The sequence below is a fragment of the Colobus angolensis genome, unplaced genomic scaffold, assembly GCF_000951035.1.
Source record: "Colobus angolensis palliatus isolate OR3802 unplaced genomic scaffold, Cang.pa_1.0 Scaffold33, whole genome shotgun sequence".
In the NCBI taxonomy this organism is placed as follows: domain Eukaryota; kingdom Metazoa; phylum Chordata; class Mammalia; order Primates; family Cercopithecidae; genus Colobus; species Colobus angolensis.
In genome coordinates, this window is record NW_012116599.1 from 3,454,250 (window position 1) to 3,476,034 (window position 21,785).

General features: G+C 41.9%; 1 protein-coding gene across 2 annotated transcripts in view; it reads right to left on the reverse strand.

Moving 5' to 3' along the window:
- The window catches only part of SERPINE2 (serpin peptidase inhibitor, clade E (nexin, plasminogen activator inhibitor type 1), member 2), a 65,258-nt gene continuing 43,473 nt past the window's right edge, over window positions 1-21,785 (reverse strand). For both annotated transcript variants that reach the window (XM_011951924.1, XM_011951925.1), the window contains 6 exons: window positions 16,816-17,013; window positions 9,569-9,767; window positions 7,548-7,648; window positions 5,178-5,264; window positions 2,399-2,482; window positions 1-780 (listed from right to left, as the gene is read on the reverse strand). In XM_011951924.1, the coding sequence (XP_011807314.1) occupies window positions 743-780; window positions 2,399-2,482; window positions 5,178-5,264; window positions 7,548-7,648; window positions 9,569-9,767; window positions 16,816-17,013 (707 nt within the window). In that variant the 3' untranslated portion in view covers window positions 1-742. The remainder of the gene's footprint in view (window positions 781-2,398; window positions 2,483-5,177; window positions 5,265-7,547; window positions 7,649-9,568; window positions 9,768-16,815; window positions 17,014-21,785) is intronic.

Here is a 21,785-nt window from a genome sequence, read left to right on the forward strand (position 1 = left end):
TATTTTCAAATAGCAGAGAAATAGCTTTATTTTTACTACTCATAACAGTTTATTTTTACTTTGTACAAAATACAAAAATGCAAATCCAAGGAGTACAGACCAGTAGTGACAGGCACACTGCACAACAGCAACCTTGTCTAGCAAGACATGAGTTTTTTAAACTTTATTTTAGTGAATACATGCATTATCTAAAACAACAACAACAACAACAACAAAAACACAAAGAGGCTAGAGATTTCACCGTTTCTACCCCCAAAATAATGCTTGCTATCAAGACTTTGGAGGGGGGTGGGGGAAAAGAATTTAAAAGGCAAATAATACTTTTTTCATAAAAAGTAAAAGCTACCATAAAACATTTTTTTTTCTGTCACACTGATTAAATTTCTTTTGAAAAGCCGCACATATAGACAAAACAAAACAAAAATTCCTGAACTGGACAAACAGCAAATACTCAAGAGGGTTGTTAACCTAGGTAACAGTTCAGTAGTTTAAAGAATCTTTTAGACATTTCGAAGCCTTTCTAGTCATTCCTCAGTACAGTGTTCCAGCCATCCTGCTTGTTTTTTCCCTCCAATACCTCCCAGAACAGAAACGCTTGCATCATTGAGTCTGTTCCTAAGAACTAGTTTTGAAAAAGAAGCGATGTACAAAAATATTTAACAGAACTATGAAAGATGCAGGAAAGGAGTCTTTCTTTGTAGCAAAGTAGTCGTTGCTTTGCATGGTTTCTTTTGTGTACTCTTCAGGGTTTGTTTATCTGCCCCATGAATAACACAGCACCTACAGAATTAAAAGAAAACAATGCATGACTCTATAAATTAATAATCCTTAAAATAAGAAACAAGGGAAGGCAAACAATCATGTTTGACCTCTCGCTCAATAGTGTTGCCCAGCAGAACTTTCTGCAGTGGTAGAGATGGTCTGTATCTTTGTTGTCCAGCATGGTAGCCACTAGTCACATGTGGCCAGAGAGTGCTTAAAATGTGGCTAGTGTGACTAAGAAATTGAATTTTATTTTTTATTTCCTGAGACAGTCTTGCTCTCTCACCCAGGATGGAGTGCAATAGTGCAATCTTGGCTCACTGCAGTTTCCGTCTCCCAGGTTCAAGCAATTCTCCTGCCTCAGCCTCCCAACAAGCTGGGATTACAGGCACCCACCACCATGGCCAGCCAATGTTTTGTATTTTTAACAGAGATGGGGTTTTGCCATGTTGGCCAGGCTGGTCTCGAACTCCTGACCTCAGGTGATCCACCCGCCTTGGCCTCCCAAAGTGCTGGGATTACAGGCATGAGCCACCGCACCTGGCCAGAAATTGAATTTTTAAAGTTAATGTTAAGTAGCCACATGTGGCCAGAAGCTCCCTCATTGGCTGGCTCAGTTCTGGAGCATGCCAATTAGAACATCACAGATGCAATGAGATAAGAGGATAAGGAACTATCTTGTATTACTGATTACATAAAATAGTAAAAGCTAAAATATATATATTAGTGCCTACTCTTGTACCAACAAGAAGCCAACCTCTCTACAAAGATAAACTTATACTTCATAATTGTAATAAGTAGTCAGCACTACTGTTGTCCTCATTTTAAAGATGAGGCTTAAGGCCAGAGCCAAGTTTGAACCATGACTCCAAGAGCAAAAATCTACTGTATTAACAGCTCCCAAGGTATTTCAATGGAGTGGGCTTACGAAGTGGTATGGTTTGGCTCTGTGTCCCCACCCAAATCTTGCCTTGAATTGTAATAATCCCCATTTATCAAGGGCAGGACCAGGTGGAGATAACTGAATCATAGGAGCGGTTTCCCCCACACTGTTCTCGTGATAGTGAGTGAGTTCTCACGAGATCTGATGGTTTCATAAGGGGTTTCTCACTTTGCTCGGCTCTCATTTTCTCTCCTGCCGCCCTGTGAAGCAGTGCCTTTCACCATAATTGTAAGTTTCCTGAGGTTTCCCTAGCCATGTGGAACTGTGAGTCAATTAAACCTCTTTTCCTTATAAATTACCCACTCTAGGGTATTTCTTCATAACAGCGTGAGAACAGGCTAATACACAAAAGCTGAAGTTATATAGCTTCCAGCAAAATTGAACGACCACATTTATATAAATACGGAAAAGTCAATAGATGTCAAAAGTGTTCCTAAGGGATGCTGAGCCTCTGTTAATAACAACAATCCGCAAAACCTAAAATCTTGTCAGTGTGTAAAAGATTCCATCACACCTGTAAACACAGCCTTTGTTTTCCTATCTCTTTAACATGGGCGGTTATATTCGAAGCATTTGCAACTACTGACATTAGGGAAATGGATGATGGGCACCACTGTTGGATATAAGGAAGAGTGCAAGATACCTTTTGAAATTCTAACAAAGAGGGAATGATGGAAGAGGAGAGTCACTTACCTGTAGGATTATGTCGGATGAAAAACAGAAAAGGTCTGTCTACTATAAACCAGGGAGGCGATGATCTTGCAATTAGAATTGCAGCTATGGGAAGAAAAGGAAAATATGTTGTGCACATCACATGAGGCCATGTAAGCATAAGGCCAGCAAGTTAGCTAGCTTCATAGACCCTCAGAGGCTGGTGTCTGAAGACACACTTAACGTTTGTCCCATAGGCTGACCATGTTACAACAGGCTCAATGGTCACCATTTACTAAGCCTGCCTTGGGCCAGGCCCTTTACATTACTGTCTCATCTCTTCTACACAAGCACCATCTCTGATAAACGTACTTACTCCTCATAGAGTTTTGATGAGAATTAAATGACATAAGATATATTATAGCTCTTGGAACAGTGTTTGCCACTAAACACACCTAATGCATATTCATTGTTATTATTAGCTTTTTTTTTATTCACACCATCTGCTTTGCTAATAAAGTCCCTGGTCCTTTTTTTTTTTTTTTTTTTTTTTTTGTGATGGAGTCTCACTCTGTCGCCCAGGCTGGAGTGCAGTGGTGCGATCTCGGCTCACTGCAACCTCCACCTCCCGGGTTCAAGCGATTCTCCTTCCTCAGCCTCCTGAGTAGCTGGGACTACAGGCATGCGCCACCACGCCTGGCTAATTTTTGTATTTTTAGTAGAGATGGGGTTTCACTATGTTGGTCACGCTGGTTTCGAACTCCTGACCTCAAGTAATCCACCCGCCTCAGCCTCCCAAAGTGCTGGGATTACAGGCATGAGCCACCATACCCGGCCCCTGGTCCTGTTTAGCTTCTCTAAATCTTTTCTGTATATAAAGGCCCAGCCCAATTCTTAGCTTTTGTGTCTGTGCCTTGTCCTTTGGCACACTATTTAGGTTTCCTTTGCACTGGAATGTAGACCACTCATCCAGGACCTACTACCTCTGCTGTTCACCTCACCAGGTGTAGGCATCTGACTAGGAAAGCAAACTTCTTTAGGCTCATGGGTCTTGGCCATTCCTTGTCTGCCAGGCTTGCTTCCACTTAATAAGCCTGAGCCAGGGCCTCAAGGAAGGGTAGGCGTGTGGCATTACTACCACATGCCTGTTGCAGTGGCTCAGTCCTCTTGCTCAAACCCCATAAAGTGTTGAACACTTGGGCTTGATGTTATAAAGGAAACACCTGCAGTTATGCTGGAGCAAGGCCTTTTACCCAGGGTTATTAAAAACAAGTATTAAATAGGAAGTGTTATGGACTGAACTGTGTCTCCCCCCAAATTCATATGCTGAAGCCCCAAACCCCTAATGTGACTGTATTTGGAGATAATGCCTTTGAGGAGGCAATGATGGTTAAGTAGGGTTCTATTCTAATAGGACTGTTGTCCTTATTTGAAGCGGGAGAGACACCAGGGATGTGTCACATGGAGAAAAGACCATGTGAGGACACAGGGAGGGGGCAACCTCTGGAGATCCAGAGATCTCAGGAGAAACAAACCTGCCAACACCAGCACCTTGATCTTGAACTCCCAGTCTCCAGAAGTGTGAGTTCTGTTGTTTAAACCACCCAGTCAATGGTATTTTGTCATGGCAGCCCAGGCAGACTAAGACAGGAGGACCTAGGCAGTTACATGGGGCCTTGCACTGGGTTTAATACTCTGCTGTTGCTATCTTGAAACTCTTAATACATTTTGAACAAGGGGCTCCATATTTTCATTTTGCACAGGACCCCACAAACTATGCAGCCGGTCCTGATAGTTACACTCGGCAAAATTGGTCAATGACTTTTAGATGTTACTACTTGAAATTACCTAGAAAAGACAAAAAGCATCTTAAAATTTCCAACCCTCTTATTCCAGGGTCTTTGTTTTAAATGCTACTTTAAAGGAATTTTAAAAATGTTTATTCGAGAAAGGTAATAACACATCCATTGTGAGTATAACTGGTATGTTTCAATAACCAGAGATCTTTGACCCAGCTGCAAGTGTAGCTAAGATTTTCACTTTATGGGCTCACAGAGTTGGCCAAATCTATTCATCTAATTTCCTACAGATAACGAGGGGCGAAAAAACTGACTTAAGATTGTTCTGTTTTCTCCTTCATTATGTAAACCACTGAGGAGGAAGCAGATGTGGATGTTCTAATTATCAAGGAAGGCTGTAAAGCAGTCCTGCCGCAATTCAACAGATGGTGGCGAATTCTTCACTTTATCCTGGATAGACCTGATTGCCTATTTTCCTTTAAGTATTTGTTGTTTATTTTATGTTTAAATCTGAAGATTGGTCTTTTTTTTGCCAGTAAGAAGCCAGACCATGTTTTATCCTCCTAAGAGCAGGGGTCAGCAAACCACTGTCCTCAAGGCAAGTCTACCAGGCCAAATCCTGTTTTTATAAATAAAGTTTTATTGGAACACAGCCACATCTGTTTACTTGTATTGTTGTTGGCTGTTTTCATGCTACAATGGCAGAGCTAAGAAGCTGTGATGGAGACGGTATGACACACAAATCTGAAATACATACTTCCTGGCTCTTTATAGAAGTTTGCTGACTCCTGTCCCTGAGGAATTTCTCTCACTGAAATGCTTTTCTTTAATGAAACAGATTCTGAGCTTTGTGGTTACAGGTCTTCAATCTGTCTGTACTCACTGCTGTCTCCTGAGGGTCAACCCACACACAGTGCCTGGCTGGGAAGAGGGTGCGTTACATATTTGCTCGACCAATGAGTATACAGGAGTGTGTTTGCTCCCCTGCTAGAGGAAGTCCTGCCACGTGACCCAGTGCTTACTTGTTGCTGCTGAAGCTTTGGTTCCATCTTCACTGACTTCAATTTTTGCTTTTTGCAAGATATGAGAAACATGGAGGTTTTCTGACCCTGTTTCCAGAAAATAAAACAGTATCAGCATTTGTTTGATCGGCAGGCCATTGGTTGGTTGGGGAAGTAACCTCAAAGCTCAAAGCCATGGCAAATTCCAATTTTTCAAGTGTCAGAAGACATGACCTCTGGCAGTCCTGGTGTTGAAGGCTACAGACAGCTGTTACTTGTGAATTTCAGTCCCTGCTAAGTGAACTGTGCTACTCACTTCTGGAGAGGGGCCCAGGCCCTCAAATGATTTAGTGCCTCTATCAGTTGAATTCTGATCACTAGAATTATATTTAAAAAATGAAAAGAGCAGAGCTATAAAAAGGAAGCCCAGTTTTCTGAAAGCAGCAAGGCAACAAGATTATTTTTCAGTTACAGAATGCAGATGCAAAAGGGATTTCAGACAGCACTGACAGATGGGGAAACTGAACCCTGGAATGTTAAGTAATCTTCCCTGCAATCACAGGGCTAGTTAGTGGCAGAGTCAGTCCGGGCTCTTCACAACAGCCACTCATCTCATGGGCATGCGAGTGAGAGAGGACTGTCGAACAAGAGAAGAGTTTAGATTCTCCTGGAAGGGCCGAGGCATAAATGCAGTTGTGTCTCAGGGACCTTCTGGTGAACTCACTTTACTTCTCAGCAAATTCTGACCATTCCAGCAGCACCCACTGGGTATAGCTTTCACAGAGAATGCAAACTGAAGTTGACATTACTCTGGATGGGACACAGGTCTGGATGCAAAGGGAAAATGTGCTTTTTGTGTCATCTGCTTTTGAACTATCTGCACCAATGCCCAGCTCTAATATGACCAAATTGTGACTGAGATGCACATTTATAGGGCCCAAGTTACACGCAGTGTTAAAGAGGACTCTCCAGGAGAATTTGGGGCACCTGGTTCTTCCTGTGAATACCCCCTATTTAGCATTTCAGCTGCTATGAATAACCTCGAAGGGGAACGTGCAGATGAAAATGGTGCTTCTCAGTCTTTGGTGGGCTGAGGGACTGTGTTAAAATGGATTCTGGTTCAGTGGGTCTGGGTTACACCCAAGACTGTACATTTCAAACCAGCTCCCGGGATGCTAATGCTGCTGGGCTGGAGGCCTGAGTTTGAGTCATGAGGGATTAACGGCTATGAGAATATTCACGGAGCTGCAGGTTCACCAGGGCAGTCATGTTTGTCCCCAGAACAGGTACTAGGTGTTTACTAGTACGCAACTGAAGCTGGTCATGAGCTAATTTCTTACCATTCAAGGTTATTTGCAAACTGGAGTGCAAATCATGTTCAAGCCATGACTTTTCCTTGGAAAGATTGCTGTGTTCTAAATTTAAAGAACAAAGGACTGACCATTCAAACGTAACTCTAGAGAAAGGTACATACACTGCTGGCAAATGAAAAGTATGCCTTAATTGCTTTGGCAAAGAAAAGTTTTCATCAGATTCATTTGAATTTATATTGTTTCAGATTAATGAGCATGAAATGCCAAAATATATATCTGGGTATAGCGTATGCCTGCAGTCTTGATTTTTTCCAAGCAAAAGGAAAAAGTTGGCATTTGAAAACAGAGTGACAATATCTAAGTCAGAGCCAATATTAATAAAAGCAATACATGAAATACTCCTTTATGTAGTCACTGGGGCTTCCCATGAAACGTACGTGCAAAATGTAAGGACGCTGACTTAAATGAAGGTCGAGAGCAATGACTAGATAAAGAAAATGAGGTATGTATATACCATGGAATACTACTCAGTCATAAAAAGAATGAAATAATGTCTTTTGCAGCAACTTGAATGGAGCTGGAGGCCATTATTCTAAATGAAGTAACTCAAGAATGGAAAACCAAATACTGTATGTTCTCGCTTATAAATGGGAGACAAGCTATGAGTATACAAAGGCATAGAGAGTGGTATAATGGACTATAGAGACTCAGAAGGAAGAGGGTGGGTTGGTGAGGAGCTAAAAATCTACTAATAAATATTGGGTACAATGTACACTACTTGGGAGAGGGGTGCACTAAAATCTCAGACTTCATCGCTATATAATTGATCCATGTAACCAAAAACCACTTGTACCCCAAAAACTATTGAAATAAAAAGATAAAAGAAAAAAATAAATAAATGAAGGTCAATAAATAAATAAACAAAGGTCAATAGCATCATTTGGCAATATATCAAATGAAACCTTGTACAGTTTTAGGGCAACACATTCCTAATTCTGATCCTTTTTTCTCTGAACAAATCAGTCTCAGTTTGTAACACTTTCTTCAAGTATACAAATACATTTCAAATTGAACATACTTGTTATTTTTGCAAAATTTGCCTTTGATGAATCAAACATGTCGGTAATGCCAAGGACTTTCAGCGGCTCCTTCAAATCTGTTTGTGCTACAGCTGTGAACCTAGCATGAAAGCAGAAATGGAGAAAAAAGTCACGAGGCTATAAATGCTGCAACATGATAGAGTCGGTGCATGTTTACAAACTGATTCTTTTGAAGTAATATCTGAATACCGATCTGAATTGCATCTTAAATTTGAATTCCAAATTTAAATACCAGATAAGTAAAGGACACCTCACCTCTCAAACACTTAGTTGGCAAAATGAGTTGTACATACTAACGGCAAGAATGGGCGCTCCCACCCTCAGGTGTAATGGGCCCCCTGTTCCAATACTTAGGAAGATCTACAAACATAAACATACTTCTTTTATACTGACGTGGAGGTTGAGTGTTAACAAGTTCCCAGTACTCTGGAAGATCTATCATTCTTCCCCATATCCAGCTAAAGTTTCTCCATATTCATCTTGGCTGCTCTAAGACCTGCCATCCTTATTGGGATTGGAGATGGTCAAAAGAGAGGAGAAACATTCCTGGTAGTTCATTTTGGGATTCTTTTTTTTGAGACAGAGTCTTGCTCTGTCGCCCAGGCTGGAGGGCAATGGTGCGATCTTGGCCCACTGCAACCTCTGCCTCCTGGGTTCAAGCAATTCTCCTGCCTTAGCCTCCCAAGTAGCTGGGATTACAGGCACCCACCACCATGCCTAGCTAATTTTTTGTATTTTTAGTAGAGACGGCGTTTTTCCATGTTGGTCAGGCTAGTCTCGAACTCCTGACCTCGTGATCCGCCTGCCTTGGCCTCCCAAAGTGTTAGGATTACAGGCGTGAGCCACCGTGCCCAGCCCCTTTTGAGATTCTGAAAGTATTTTACTATTAAAACAGGAGCAAAGATTAGGCATAGGTGACATGGTATTATATTTGGGTATAACATAGGTTTCCTGAATATTTGTGAACTACCTGGCCTTGGGGATATATGGATATAGATGTGTAAATGTCAGTTACTATCATCAGAGGATGCTTTATCAGATTTGATCTCATCCTGTGGAAGAGCACCAAGGAGAGGTGGGCAGATTCTCACCACAGATGGGCTATAATGGTTAAGAACCTGTTCTTCACCCACTGAGACCTATGATGCCACCATCTTATTTATTTATTTATATCAAGCATTGCCTACTTGAAGGCTTATTTTACCAAAAAACAAAAATAAAAATAAAAATCTTGAGAGGATTAGTAACACTTATTGTGAATGTGTTACTCTGATTACTTAACTCGGTGACCAAAGAATCAAAAGCTATTAGAACTCTCCACTACCACCAAGACCTGGGTTGTTAAAAGCTCTGGATGGTGGGAAGGCAGCAATGTTGAAAAGTTCATAGAAACGGAACAACGTTCATTGCTTCTTCACAGTTGTGGACAAAGCATTCTCTGACCTGTTAGAACATGAAGATTCATACAGGATTTGGGGTTACTTTTCCCGTGGCTTCAAGTCATAACAGCTCAAATTCCATCTCTCTCTTACTCTTAAGGTATAATAGAAAAACTGGCTGCCGTGGTCTTCATGAACTTCTAGCTAAATAAATAAATAACTAAAATGAAGCTCCTTATGAAAGCACATGGAGTTCTATTAAACTTCACTGTACTTTCATCCATACTATGATGACACACATATTTTCAGTCTTTTAAATACAATGAGATATGTCAAAAAGCCCCTGCAGTACCCTGAAGAGCTTATGCTCATGTGAAGGTTTAGAGACCAAGGTTGCCCTCTCTCCTTTCTTATGATCCACATCTTACCATACAGGAAGCACAGGCATTGAATAAAGGCATTTAGAAAAGCACGGCCTTGTAATCTCACCATGAAATTTCTGCAGAACAGAACAGGCTTCATGATGTGCCATATTTTCACCTCATGTTGTCTGGTGTCCGACATAACAGCTGCTGATTGAACAATGCCACTGTTTTCTTTGAGGGGAAGGGGCCACTTACTTGGGCAGGATCACCTGCACCCTCTTGGGCACCATGATGCTCATCCAGCTGTCTATGGTCTTGGTGCTGATGTGTGGGATGATGGCAGACAGCGGAGTGGAGCTCTCGGTCGGCAGTGCAATCAGCATGCTGATGCTTTCCCCGTGGTAGGGCAGTTCAATGAAGTTGTACCATAAATCATTGGGGGCACTTGTCGACCCTAAAGAAATCAGAAGCAGGTTCAGTGTATCCTTGTTGACTTCTAGAAGCGGCATGAGTGCTTGCTGGTCACCGGGATAGCTTCAGAGAGCAACTCAGTTGGAGAACTTCCCTTTTCCACAAATAGCTTCCTTAGAAGGACAAAGATAAGGACAATTATTTCCTCCTTTCCCGGTGAAGAATTCTCCTTTCTTCAGTCTAGACAGAATGCCTTTGGGTATCACTGAAATCACTTTAATTCTGTTGAGGAGAATTTAACTAAATCATAAAGTGCTTAAAATTCAGTGCTTTGCAAGAAGTTGACCCTTACATGAATAAAAGAATACATTCAAGCTGCCTTAGAATCATTCCTTTTTGTTTTTAGTTTTTTGTTTTTTTTTAATAAACTGTATTGTGTATATTAAGGTACACAATATGACGTTATGGGATACGTACAGATAGTAAAATAGTTACTATGGTAAAGCAAATTAACATATCCATTATCTCACATAATTACCCATTTTGCTGTTTTGGGGACAAGACCAGCTAAAATTTACCCATTGAGCAGGAATCCCAACATGGTGCAATTTTATTTTCTATAGTCCTCATTTTGGATAAGCCTACATGTGCATGTGAAGAGAGAGAGGGATACACAGCATCCACAGGGCCCACTCTGTGCCAGGCCCATCTCAATCCTGCAACAGGCTGAGGATCTACAGCACCTCGTGGGGTAGGCATAAGAAGCGCTATTTTGCAATTGAGGAAGCCACCTTTAGAGAAATGAAGTAACCTCCAAAGGATGCATGGCTAAGAAGTGAGGAGCCAGGAGAGTCTAACTCTTAGGGTATAACAGAAAAACTGGCTGCTTTGGTCTTCATGAACTTCCAGCTAAATAAATAACTAAAATGAAGCTCCTGACGAAAGCACACGGAGTTCTATGGAACTTCACTGCACTTTCATCCATACGATGATGGCACAGGCGTGTTTTCAGTCTTTTAAATACAATGACGTATGTCAAAAAGTCCCTGCAGTACCATAAACAGCTGATGCTCATGTGGAGGTTTAGAGACCAAGGATTGTCTTCCTCCTACTTCACCACCCCGCCCTATTCACTCTTCACCCGTTCCAGGAACCACCATTGGGGTTTTAGATATTTTATGGTACTTCTACTTAATAATGAAAACCCAAGAATAATGTAAGCCAGCATTTCTCAAATGTTATTTGGAGAGCAGTCTACCTACAAGATGCTCTACAGACAAAAGAGATTCCACATCCTAGGGAGTTCAGCAAACAAGAAGAGAGAAAGCAAGTTTCCCGCATGATTTTCACTGATCTTTTCTTTGGAGATGACATGTGCCAATCACTGCTTTTTAAGACAGGGAACTTCAATATGCCAGTTCTCCACAGAACAGGGTTGGGAGGGATGGACAGAGGGAGAGACGAAGAGAAAGACACCAAGGGAGGGAAAGAGAGTGAACTTGATGAATACTGAAATATGATAAAAATAGTGAGGCTATTAGAATATATGGCACTACAGGATGACACTACAGTTTTTCCCTAAGGAAGAAACAGCATAGACAACTGGCAGAGGAACTGGGGGTCTCCTGGTCCTAGCACACTGCATTTACTGTTCAGTAACCCAGGTGCAGCCCGCCTCAGCTCCCCTGTGCTTCGAACTCTCACCCGAGCCTGGCTTCTGTCTTGCGGCAACCTAAGAATGAAAGAGAGGATTCTTCGTCTTTACTCTCAGCCTGCATAACAAAATGGTCTCAGCAGAAACAGAAAAATCAATGGGAAAGTGAGAAAAAAATCACTTCCTAATGAGCTCTTTAATCCTTGAAGGAAACATTAAGTCCCTCTTCTGGCAGAGCTAATTTTCTGAAACTGTGAAATTTGGGAAGTGGTTAATAAGTGATTGCTCCAGGGCATGAAATAAGGACCTGGAGGTGTTAACTGCTTCTAGAAATGTTTACTATTCTGTTAAGAAGGATCGAAGTAATGAATAATGAAAAGTTATGAGCTGGAATGTGTTTGAGGGAGGAGAGATATCATCTAGCTTCACCAGTTAGTCCATCCTTGGCTGGATCCATCATTAACTGACGAGTAACACTAATAACCGTGAACCATTCTGCATCCAGTCACCTCTGCTTGATGACTGAGTTCCCCCCACTCTTTCTGCTTCTGACCACAGAAGCTGATGACCAGTGGTAGCCAGGGTGCATCAGACATATCCATGCTTACCTTTATTTGGTGCCTTGAGGAGCTGGTAGATAAAATAACACCTTTTCTGTCTCCCTGGTCACTCAAGTACTGCATCCTTTTATAGAGGGCGCGTGCCAAGGCCACGAGATCTGGGGTTATAAGACCTGTATTCAAATCCTGCACCTGCAGCACACTAGCTCTGAGACTTTGGCAAGTTCCTTGACTCCAAGTCTTAAGTTTCTTTATCTGTAAAAAGCTATAATAATGGCACCTACTTTACAGAGCTGGGAACATTCAGAGACAACACATACAAAGAACTCAGCATAAGCTGGGCCACAGCAAAAACTGCCATCTATTGATGTAAGAAGCTGTGTAAAATACCTCGCTTCTTGCAATGCGAGGTCCCTGCTCACAGTCTAAACACAAAATTGGCCCACCCAGGTAAACCACGTGGCATATTACGTAGCTGATAAAAGCATAACTCCCAAGCAGAATGAATCAAGTAAGGAAGGGGACTTGGGAGCCTTGTGTCGGAGCAGGGAGCCTCTCGTCGTCCCAGAGCTTTTCCCTTTAAAATCCCCTACCCGATGCTCTCTAGTCTTTAACCTCTGGAGGCAGACTGAGTATTCTTTAACAAGGATCATTTCTGCAGTGTATAAAAACGTAAGTATAATATGTTGATTAACTCTGAAAAGGAGCAGAGATGAAAAAGAGAAAATAAGGATTTTCTCTTAGATGAATGGTGGGAGATAATAAGGGAAGAATCAAGTATTAAAAATGTGGAGGAGATTTAGAACTTTCTCTAAGTGGTGTTTTGGGTGACCCAGTTTTTCCAGAAAGCCCCTGAAGTAATCCGATTTCCACTTTAAGTGCTACTAGGGAAGACGTAACTAGGCTCACTGAAATGTTAGGAACTCAGCCTGTAAAATCAGGGAGGGTATCTTAAATATTTAATATCAGAAAACCTTCATAGATGAAAGTCCCTCTAATTACCTTCTACTACAAGTAAATACGGATTTCCTGAGAACTTAAGAAACTTTTTAGACTGTACTTTAGTAGAAATTGAAATGGACATTTTGGAAAAACAACAGCAAAATGCCCTGCCATGTGCAGCACTCCACATTCTAGGCTGGAGTCCAAAGGGAGTTCGGGGAGTGTAGCTGGGGAAGGAGGGGTGGCGTAAGCAACTGGGTGAGTATTGGTGCCATTTGCTGCTAAGGAACTGTGGGTTGAGAACTAAATGGGCAAGGGCAATACGTATATTTATTTATTGAGACAGGGTCTTGCTCTGTTCCCCAGGCTGGAAAGCAGTGATGTGATCAGGGCTCACTGCCACCTCAACATTCTGGGCTCAAGTGATCCCCCCACCTCACACTCCCGAGCAGCTGGGACCACAGGTGAGCACCACCATGCCTGGCTAATTTTTAAACATTTTTTTGTAGAGACAGGGTCTCACTCTGTTCCCGAGGCTCATCTTGAACTCCCGGGTTCAAGCGATCCTCCTGCCTCAGCTTCCCAAAGTGCTGGAATTACAGGTGTGTGCCACAGTGCCTGGCATAAATGAGTTTCATCTATGCAACTAGAATTCAGTAGGTAACCAAGTTAAGACATAATGTGAACAGACAGGTATGAGCTGGAAACTCAGGAGAAAAGAAGATGGAAATATAAATGTTATTCTTTGTGGGCTTTTTTCCAAAATAAAGTATCAAATGTCTAAATTCATAACCATAAAACATTTGTAACAACTGACTTGGAGATTCCTATGCCATTCATTCCTATTCCAGGAAATTACCTGTAGAAATTTACTGATGCAAGTATTGAAAATTTTATGTACAAGAATACTCACTGCAATGCTATCATAGAAAAAAAGCAAATGGCCTTCCATAGGATATTATGATACATTTATATTATGGAATATTACGTGGCTGATAAAAGAATCAAGTAAATCCTTATGAATTGGCACAAAAAGTTGTTCACTGTCTAATGAAAGCAGATTATAGAATAGAAATTACAGTACAATCCTATGTATGCAAAAAGTTTCATAGACATATTTTACATATCCCTAGAAAGGTTCTTAAATGATATACTTGATACTTAATAGGAATTTTTATCCAAGGAAACAGGATTTTAGGGGAACTTTTACTTTCTGCCACATGTATTATATATTGAGGTATACTGAGGATTTTGCAATGAGCATGAAATAGAATTCTACTAAAAATGATTTTAAGGCTTCTTTTTTTCTTAATAGAAAAGTTTCTACCCTTGAAGTGCTTCTACTTTATGGAGCATAAATCAGAAAGGTTTTCTTCTTCTTAGTTTTTACTCTCCTTTTGTGATCAAGCAAATATCTCAGAGCCCTTGATGATATCTTGGGGAAAACAGTCAAGAAGGCAGATAAACTGAATGACAATGTTTTGGCAAAGTGACCCGGAATAGTGAGGCATGGCTGAGGCCCAGGAAGCATCCGACAGGTGGCACCCTGGGCCCTGTGAGTTTGGACAGAGCAGTTCGAGCCAGGCCACTCCTGTAGGTCAGAGTGAGGAAACAGGCAGAAAATGACAGTCTGTGGAAATGGAAACGAACAGCCACCTGGGGCCACCGTAAATGGCAGTACTTTCTTCACAGCCCTATCAAGACAATCCTTCCCTGTCTTATCATGATAAGCTGGGTTTTGGCCAAAGCAAGAAAACAGGGAACTTATGATACTCTCACGCTCTGCTGCGTGACCCAGAACAGAGTCGCGTCCAGTTCCAGGTTCCTCAGTGAAACCCGATGACAGGCATGGAGAAGGGTGAGCTAAGCCGTTCGCCGGGTTTACTCGTGAGGGAATGAGAACAGGAGTGAGCAGGGGACTTTCTTATTCTGGTCCAAATTAGGTACAGATCAGTCAGGGCAGAGAGTAAACAGATAAGACATCAAATTGGGCCATTTAGGCAACATGTGATGAAGGACCACTTGTAAAGCATAGACAGGATACAGAGAAACATGATGGACAGTACCCTGGACAAGAAATGGTGGGCACCATGGCTAGCCTTGGGCTGGGAGGGAGGAAGAGGGGGAGGTGACCCAATGAGAAAGAGCTCTTGGGCACATCCCCTGGTAGAAGCTGAAACCTTTGGTAGAGGAATGCAGCTGGCCCATGACTCCGTAAGCGGAGGCCTGGGAAGTAAATGCCCTGACTCCTTTCTCCTCTGTCCTTCCTATCGCCTGCCAGCTCCCACCAGCCAACCCAGCAAGAAGCCAGAGAGCAAGGGGGCCCAGGGCAGGGTGGAAGCGGGTGAAGAAGTGAGGCATGAATCAGGGAAAGTGGAGGGAAGACACCAACACACTGTGGGGGTTCTGTAGGGTTTAAATCTTTGGCAATAAGAATGTATTTGTGCATTACTTTCTATAAAACACACATGTATCCTAGGCAAATCAGCTTCCAGACGAAGAGCTACCGTGACATGTAACTCTCTGGGAATAGCCTGTCTACTCAAGAAATGCATGTTACATTTCTGTAAAAACAAACATTTTGAAATCTTCCATAGGAATGTTAATGGAATCCTTGCACTTTAATCTTGAACTATTAACTTGGTTTTTTTTTTCAGCAAAAGAAACATACAGTAAATGAGGGTCCCCTCACTTTTTATTTTATTTTTTTATGGACTGTAAAGTGTGTACAAAAGATTGACCTAAAATAAAATCACTTCATTGAAACGCTAGCATGGCCACCTGCTCATATCCCAGGCAAAGTGATTTTAGAAGTTCATTTGAGCCTGGTGCGGTGGCTCATGCCTGTAATCCCAGCAGTTTGAGAGGCCAAGGCAGGTGGATCACTTAGGCCCAGAAGTTCAAGACTAGCCTGGGCAACAAGGCAAAACCCCATTTGTACAAAAAGTAAATTAGCTGGCCATGGTGGTGCATGCCTGTGGTGCCAGCTACATGAGAGGCTCAGGTGGGAGGACCGCTTGAGTTCAAGAGGTCAAGGCTGCGGTGAGCCATGTTTGTGCCACCATAGTCTAGCTGGGCGACACACTGAGACTCTACCTCAAACTACTTTTTTTTTCAAATTCAGAAACAATTTTTCTGAAATCCTACCATTCACATTTTTTACTGAACATCCTCTGAGACCTATCTCTATAGACATGTGAATATAAAGAAAGAATTTTACATAAGTGAGATTGACATCTGCTGTTCTATATCTCGTTTTCTGAAATCAACCATATATTGCATAATCCTTCCACTTATATAAATCTAAGTCTCATGATCACATATACGTTCCACTGTATATTTGTATTTGGCTTATATTTATTTGTCAGTGTGTGCTTATGTTCAGAGTATAGATTCCCTGGAGTGGGACTGCCGGAGCCAGGACCCCGAGGAAGTCCTCAGACCACAGATCCCTGCCACAAACAGTGCCCAAAGGTCCTGCTTCTTCCCCACCAAAGCCACCAAGGGATTTTATCAATCTTTCTAATTTTTGCCAATCTGCTAAATAAAAAAGAAATCTAATTTTTAATTTGGTAATTTAAGACTGCTAATGAGTTGCTGATACCTTCATATGTTTACTGCTCACTTATACTTATTTCATGAATTGTCCTTTCGTCTTTAAGTTTTCAACCAAAAAGCCTACACATGCCATGCATTAATACTTTTTGTACATAACATATGCATACATTATGCATATTATGCTATGCATAGTAACCTTTGTACATAACACAGATTTACGTGAGCTTTATAAAAATCCTGCCTCTCAGCACCCTGCTCTGTTTCCCACTTTTTTAAAAGATGAAAAGTTAGATTTGCTCTTGAATTAAGTTAAAACACTCAAGGGCCTTTCTGCCACCGGCGTATCCTAGAACAGGCCTCGCCAAGCATGAACTCACCACACCGGAACACGGAGAGCTGGGCCAGCATTGGCACTTGATAGGATTTCCCGTCAGCTGCCACGAAAGTGCGTTTCTTTGTGTTCTCAGGTTGGAACCGTGATTTCCACAGACCCTTGAAATACACCGCATTGACGAGGACCAGTCTGGTGAGCACACCATCAATAAGATCTGGGGACAGCAGATTGTCAATCATATCTGTGAAGCCAAAGAACAAACAAGGGAAAAATAACCTCAGGACTGGTGGCCGGCTTGAGGGCAAATGGCAGCTGTCATCAAGTAGAATGAAAAATCAAAGTATTTTTAAGGAATGTTAAAGAGAATCTTCTAAAACTACCCTTTTGTACTTTCTAGGTTCCCCCTCCCCCACTAAATATTAAAGTTAAAAAGAAGTTAAAAGAGAAACAGAAAAGACTTTAGAAATCCTTAGCTAGGGGTTACGAAACTTTTCATCAAGGAATTCTTTTATTATCAATTCCCTGCAAGTCCATCCTTTTAAAAAAATCTTACTCATACAAATAAGCTATATTTAATAATGAATGGTTTCTTTTTCCTTTTTTTTTTTTTTTTTTTTGCCAATAAATGGTAGTAAGGGTTTCTGGTCAGTACAAGATAAGCAATTTTGTTCTGTTTTGCTCCACTTGGTTTAATTCAATCCCAGTCAAAAATAAACACTTCAGCCTGTATGTTATTAAGGGTGAATGCTTCATTTCTCTTAAGATTTTAGAAAAGTCAATTATTATTTTGGAATCTCTGGATATCACAAGGCCTCATAACTGCTTAAAGAAGAATGGAAACAAAAAATTAGTGTCTTTGTTTATGGATCAGGCATGAAGCAAGGTGCTAATATTATAGGCAATAGAAGAGAGGAATTTGAATGTTCTCACCAGAAATAAATGAGAAATGTTTGAGGTAACTGAAATGTTAATTACTCTAATTTGATCATTACACATTGTATACATGTATCAAAGCATTACCACTGTACACCATATGTGTACAATTGTTATGGGTCAATGAAAAATAAAATACAGCCCAGGCACAGTGGTTTATGCCTGTAATCCCAGCACTTTGGGAGGCCGAGGAGGGAGGATCACTTGAGGTTAGGAGTTTGAGACCAGCCTGGGAAACAGAACTAGACCCCATCTCTACAAAAAGTAAAAATTAAAAACATATTAGCCAGCTGGGTATGGTGGCATGCACCTGTAATCCCAGCTACTTGGGAGGCTGAGGTGGGTGGGTCGCCTGAGCCCAGGAGTTCGAGGCTGTGTTGAGTTATGATTGCACTACTGTACTCCAGCCTGGGTGACAGAATGAGACCCTGTCTCTAAAAAAACACAATATAAAATAGTATATCTTTAAAAAGACAGGAAAAAATAAGGCCTGTCCTAGAACTCCTACTTTTAAAGGAAAATGCTCTTTACAAGACGTTGGGAATGGTCCATCTTGTATCAGAAGTGAAGAAGTGAACACAACTCTTATCATTTCAGGATGCTTCCAAAATGCTACCCGTGGCTGAAAGAGTCTTCCAAAACGCTACCTGTGGTTGAAGGTTTGGTCTTCCAGTTAGCTTCTTTTTATTATACAGTTATTATACAGGTAGCTTCACAATTATTCTGAGGTCTTTGAAAGCTCAGTTGTGTTAAGTGTGGGTCTGTATGTGTGTGTGTTTTTAAATAGGGATCACTAATGCCCAAAGCTATTAAAACTTAGTTCACTGCATTATTAGCTCAGATATATGTGTGTGTGTGTATGTGTATAAATGCATACTATAAATGCAAGTTATACTACTTTACACGGTGAGAGTAAAACCAACAGCTTTTGAAGAAGGGAGAATATCTAATTCAGGGGTGAGAGCATTAAGTCCTTTTAAATGAAACTCAAGAGGATTCTGATGTACAATAAACAAGTGTTTACATAAGTCATGGGAAATAAACACTGACGTTTCCCACAGTGTGCTGCTAAGACAGTTTCATTACCACTCACTACTTCCACAAGGGGGCACCAACGCTGCCTTAAGTCAGGACAAGGAAGGAAAATACCTAAGCCATAAACAGCCATCATTCAACTCAGCACAAGGCTGGCTGCAAACACACTCTGTCCTGTGGGAACGAAGTTAGAACTTTATGACATCCCACTAGCAAGCTCGTAATTGACTTCCCAATAGTGAATGTTGTTTCTTGCCTCTGCTGGGAACATTACCAAGTTCAATTCCTACTTGCCCTTAACTCAATGGTCCCCTGGACTTCTAAATCTTGTCTGATCATCCTCGTCACCTCCTAAGAGATGCCTCTGCTCTCGATTTCTGTAAAGCCCAGTGCCTGGCCCCACCATGACACCTGCAGTATTTTATTCTAGCCAATTTTAATGTGTCTGTCTCCCCCAACTACACTGAGACCTGCATGAGACTCTGCCGTTCACTTTTTGCTTACTCCTAGCACTACACTGAGCATACAGGCAGTGCTCAATAAGTGTCTGAAGAAATGTTCTTAGCCCCTTTTTAGAGAGACAAATAATGCCTCCAATTGCCCCTGGGAGGACTAAGATACAATATGGGGACATGAAAAAATAAAAAGAAAATGCATAGTTTAGAGGCAAAGAGGCACATGGAAACCTGCCATCAGTAACTGCCACAGATAGACATCTATCATCCATCCATCCATCCATTCATTCATCCATCCACCCATCCATCCATCCATCCATCTGTCTGTCCTTGGATACCTACCTACCTACCACGTGCCTGGTACTCTCTTAAATAAGAAACTGAGAAGAAAATCTGGCCTCAAAAGCTATGAATTGGAGAGAGGTGCAGGCTGACATAAATAACTTGGAAAAGTATACAGCTGCAATTTTAATACATACCTTAAAGTGGAATTACTCAAGGCTATGGAGGGATAAGAAGAGGGTGACCTGACCTAGTCGGCGAGGTCTGAGATGGATGGGACTTCAGATAACGGCTATAAAAACAGCTCACACTGGTTGAACATTTACTAAGTGCAGGGCCCTTTGCTAAATGCTTTATATGTATTATTCATATCATCACACCAGCCTTAATATTGTTAGAATTATTCTAATAGGTATAACTATTACATCTCTCCATTTTACAGATGAGAATGCTGATGCACAGGAAGGTTAAATAACTTGCCCGAGGTTATACAGGTAGTATGTGGCAGAACCGAGATTCAAATTCAGAATGTGTGCTTTAAATGTTCATGCCTGCCACTCGTTGGATGGTAGAGAAACGAGTCAACCTTAACCAGGGAAGAGGAAGAGAAAGCACTGTAGGCAGCAGGACTGTATGTGTGGGGTTCTCCAACAGGAGACAGGATGGTGAGTAAGGGGACTGGGAAGAGGCATGTGTGGCTGCAACATAGAGTACAGGGATAAGACGCTGAGGCTGCAGAGGCCAACAGGCCAGACCCATCCCTAATGTACTGCGAAAGGCCTGTGTGTTGGGCTCTCCCACTCTCTGTAGGGAAGGAACTATCATTTCCATGAGACAGACACAGCAATCTTCTGGACACAGACAGTTGAGCTCCAAGTCGCTTCTGAGCTCTACCATGTGGTCATGTACCTTTCAGTAGGGGCAGTTCACCCCCAGGTAAAGGCAGTTTGGAAATTGGCAGGGATGTTTTTAATTGAGTGGGCAGTGGTCAGTGGCCAGAAATGCTATCTGTCCTGCAATGTTCAAAAGAGTCCCATCCAGTGAAGAATTGTGCTGCTTCTCCCATGGCTTTTAAATACTCCACCGGATCTCTGCATTGGTAGGACACCTACTTATAATTATCCGAGCCCAGAACCTTGTTCTTTTTCGTGTGTAAACACAGGGTGGTTTTTTGTTTTGTTTTGTTTTTTTTGCATCCTTTTCATGTATGCTGAATTTGCCAGGAATGTGACTCCCATGCAAATCAAGCAGAACCTGTGCTTTGTTCGGAAATTTATCAAGAGTCTTGCGCCGTTACAGAAAAAACTGCATCAGCAATAGCAACAAAGTTCATGTTTATGAGTCACCAGTACAACATGCCTGTCTCTGTCTGCTTTTATAGCTGTCTATTCACAATTATTCTGAGACTCTGACTACTTTATTTTGTATTTGAGTGTAGTTGTACCGAAGGGTTTACCTATTGAACTACATATATACATTTCTTTTGTTTTCCTTTGTATTACAGTTTGGCACTGTCTCAAATTTTTAAAAATGTGTGTGTGCGCATAGGGTAATATGATGTATGAATTTCATTTCAGAATAGTAAAGAGAGTATTAAAAATATTTGTTACAAACAGGGGAGTTAGGGCTGACAAGGCTGCAAAGCGCTACAGGAGTCTCCATGCTTCTTCCCAGCACACGTGGGGGTTTTCTCCAGGTGCTCTGAAGACTGTCACATGGTCTAACTAATGTGGTTTAATGTTACCATTCTACAGATCAAGGCAGTGGCTAAGAGGACAAAATGACATGTCACAGTCACACAGCTCCAGCCACAGAGTCGGGACCAAGAACCAGTCCTGAGGGTGTCTGCTTCTGACCACTCCTCACAAGCCTACAGATGCCAGACACCTGGAAACTCCACTGAACACCCTCATATGAGCTGGCCTCCTGATGGTTTATGGTTTTAGGAAGGATACCCAGACTGCATGGTCCAGGCCCCACTAAGAAGGGATGCTACGAATTTACCCAAGTCACCTGGGGTCTCCTCCACCCTCCCTGAGCCTTCTTTGTCCACCCCTTCACTAGTTCGGCTAATGGGTCTCCAACATTTGGGTGTGTAAGAATGGTGATGGGAGGCAGAGGCAGACTGGGAGTTGCCAGCCACTCCCTCGGAGATTCCAATTCCAATTCCAGCCCAGCAGTGGGCTGGGCTCCAGGGATCTGCCTTCTCAACACACAGCCCAGATAATTCTGCTGCAGGGACACCAGTAACCACACTTTAAGAAACACACCCTGAAAGGCCACAGTTTCCCTAGGCTTCGTCTTTGGG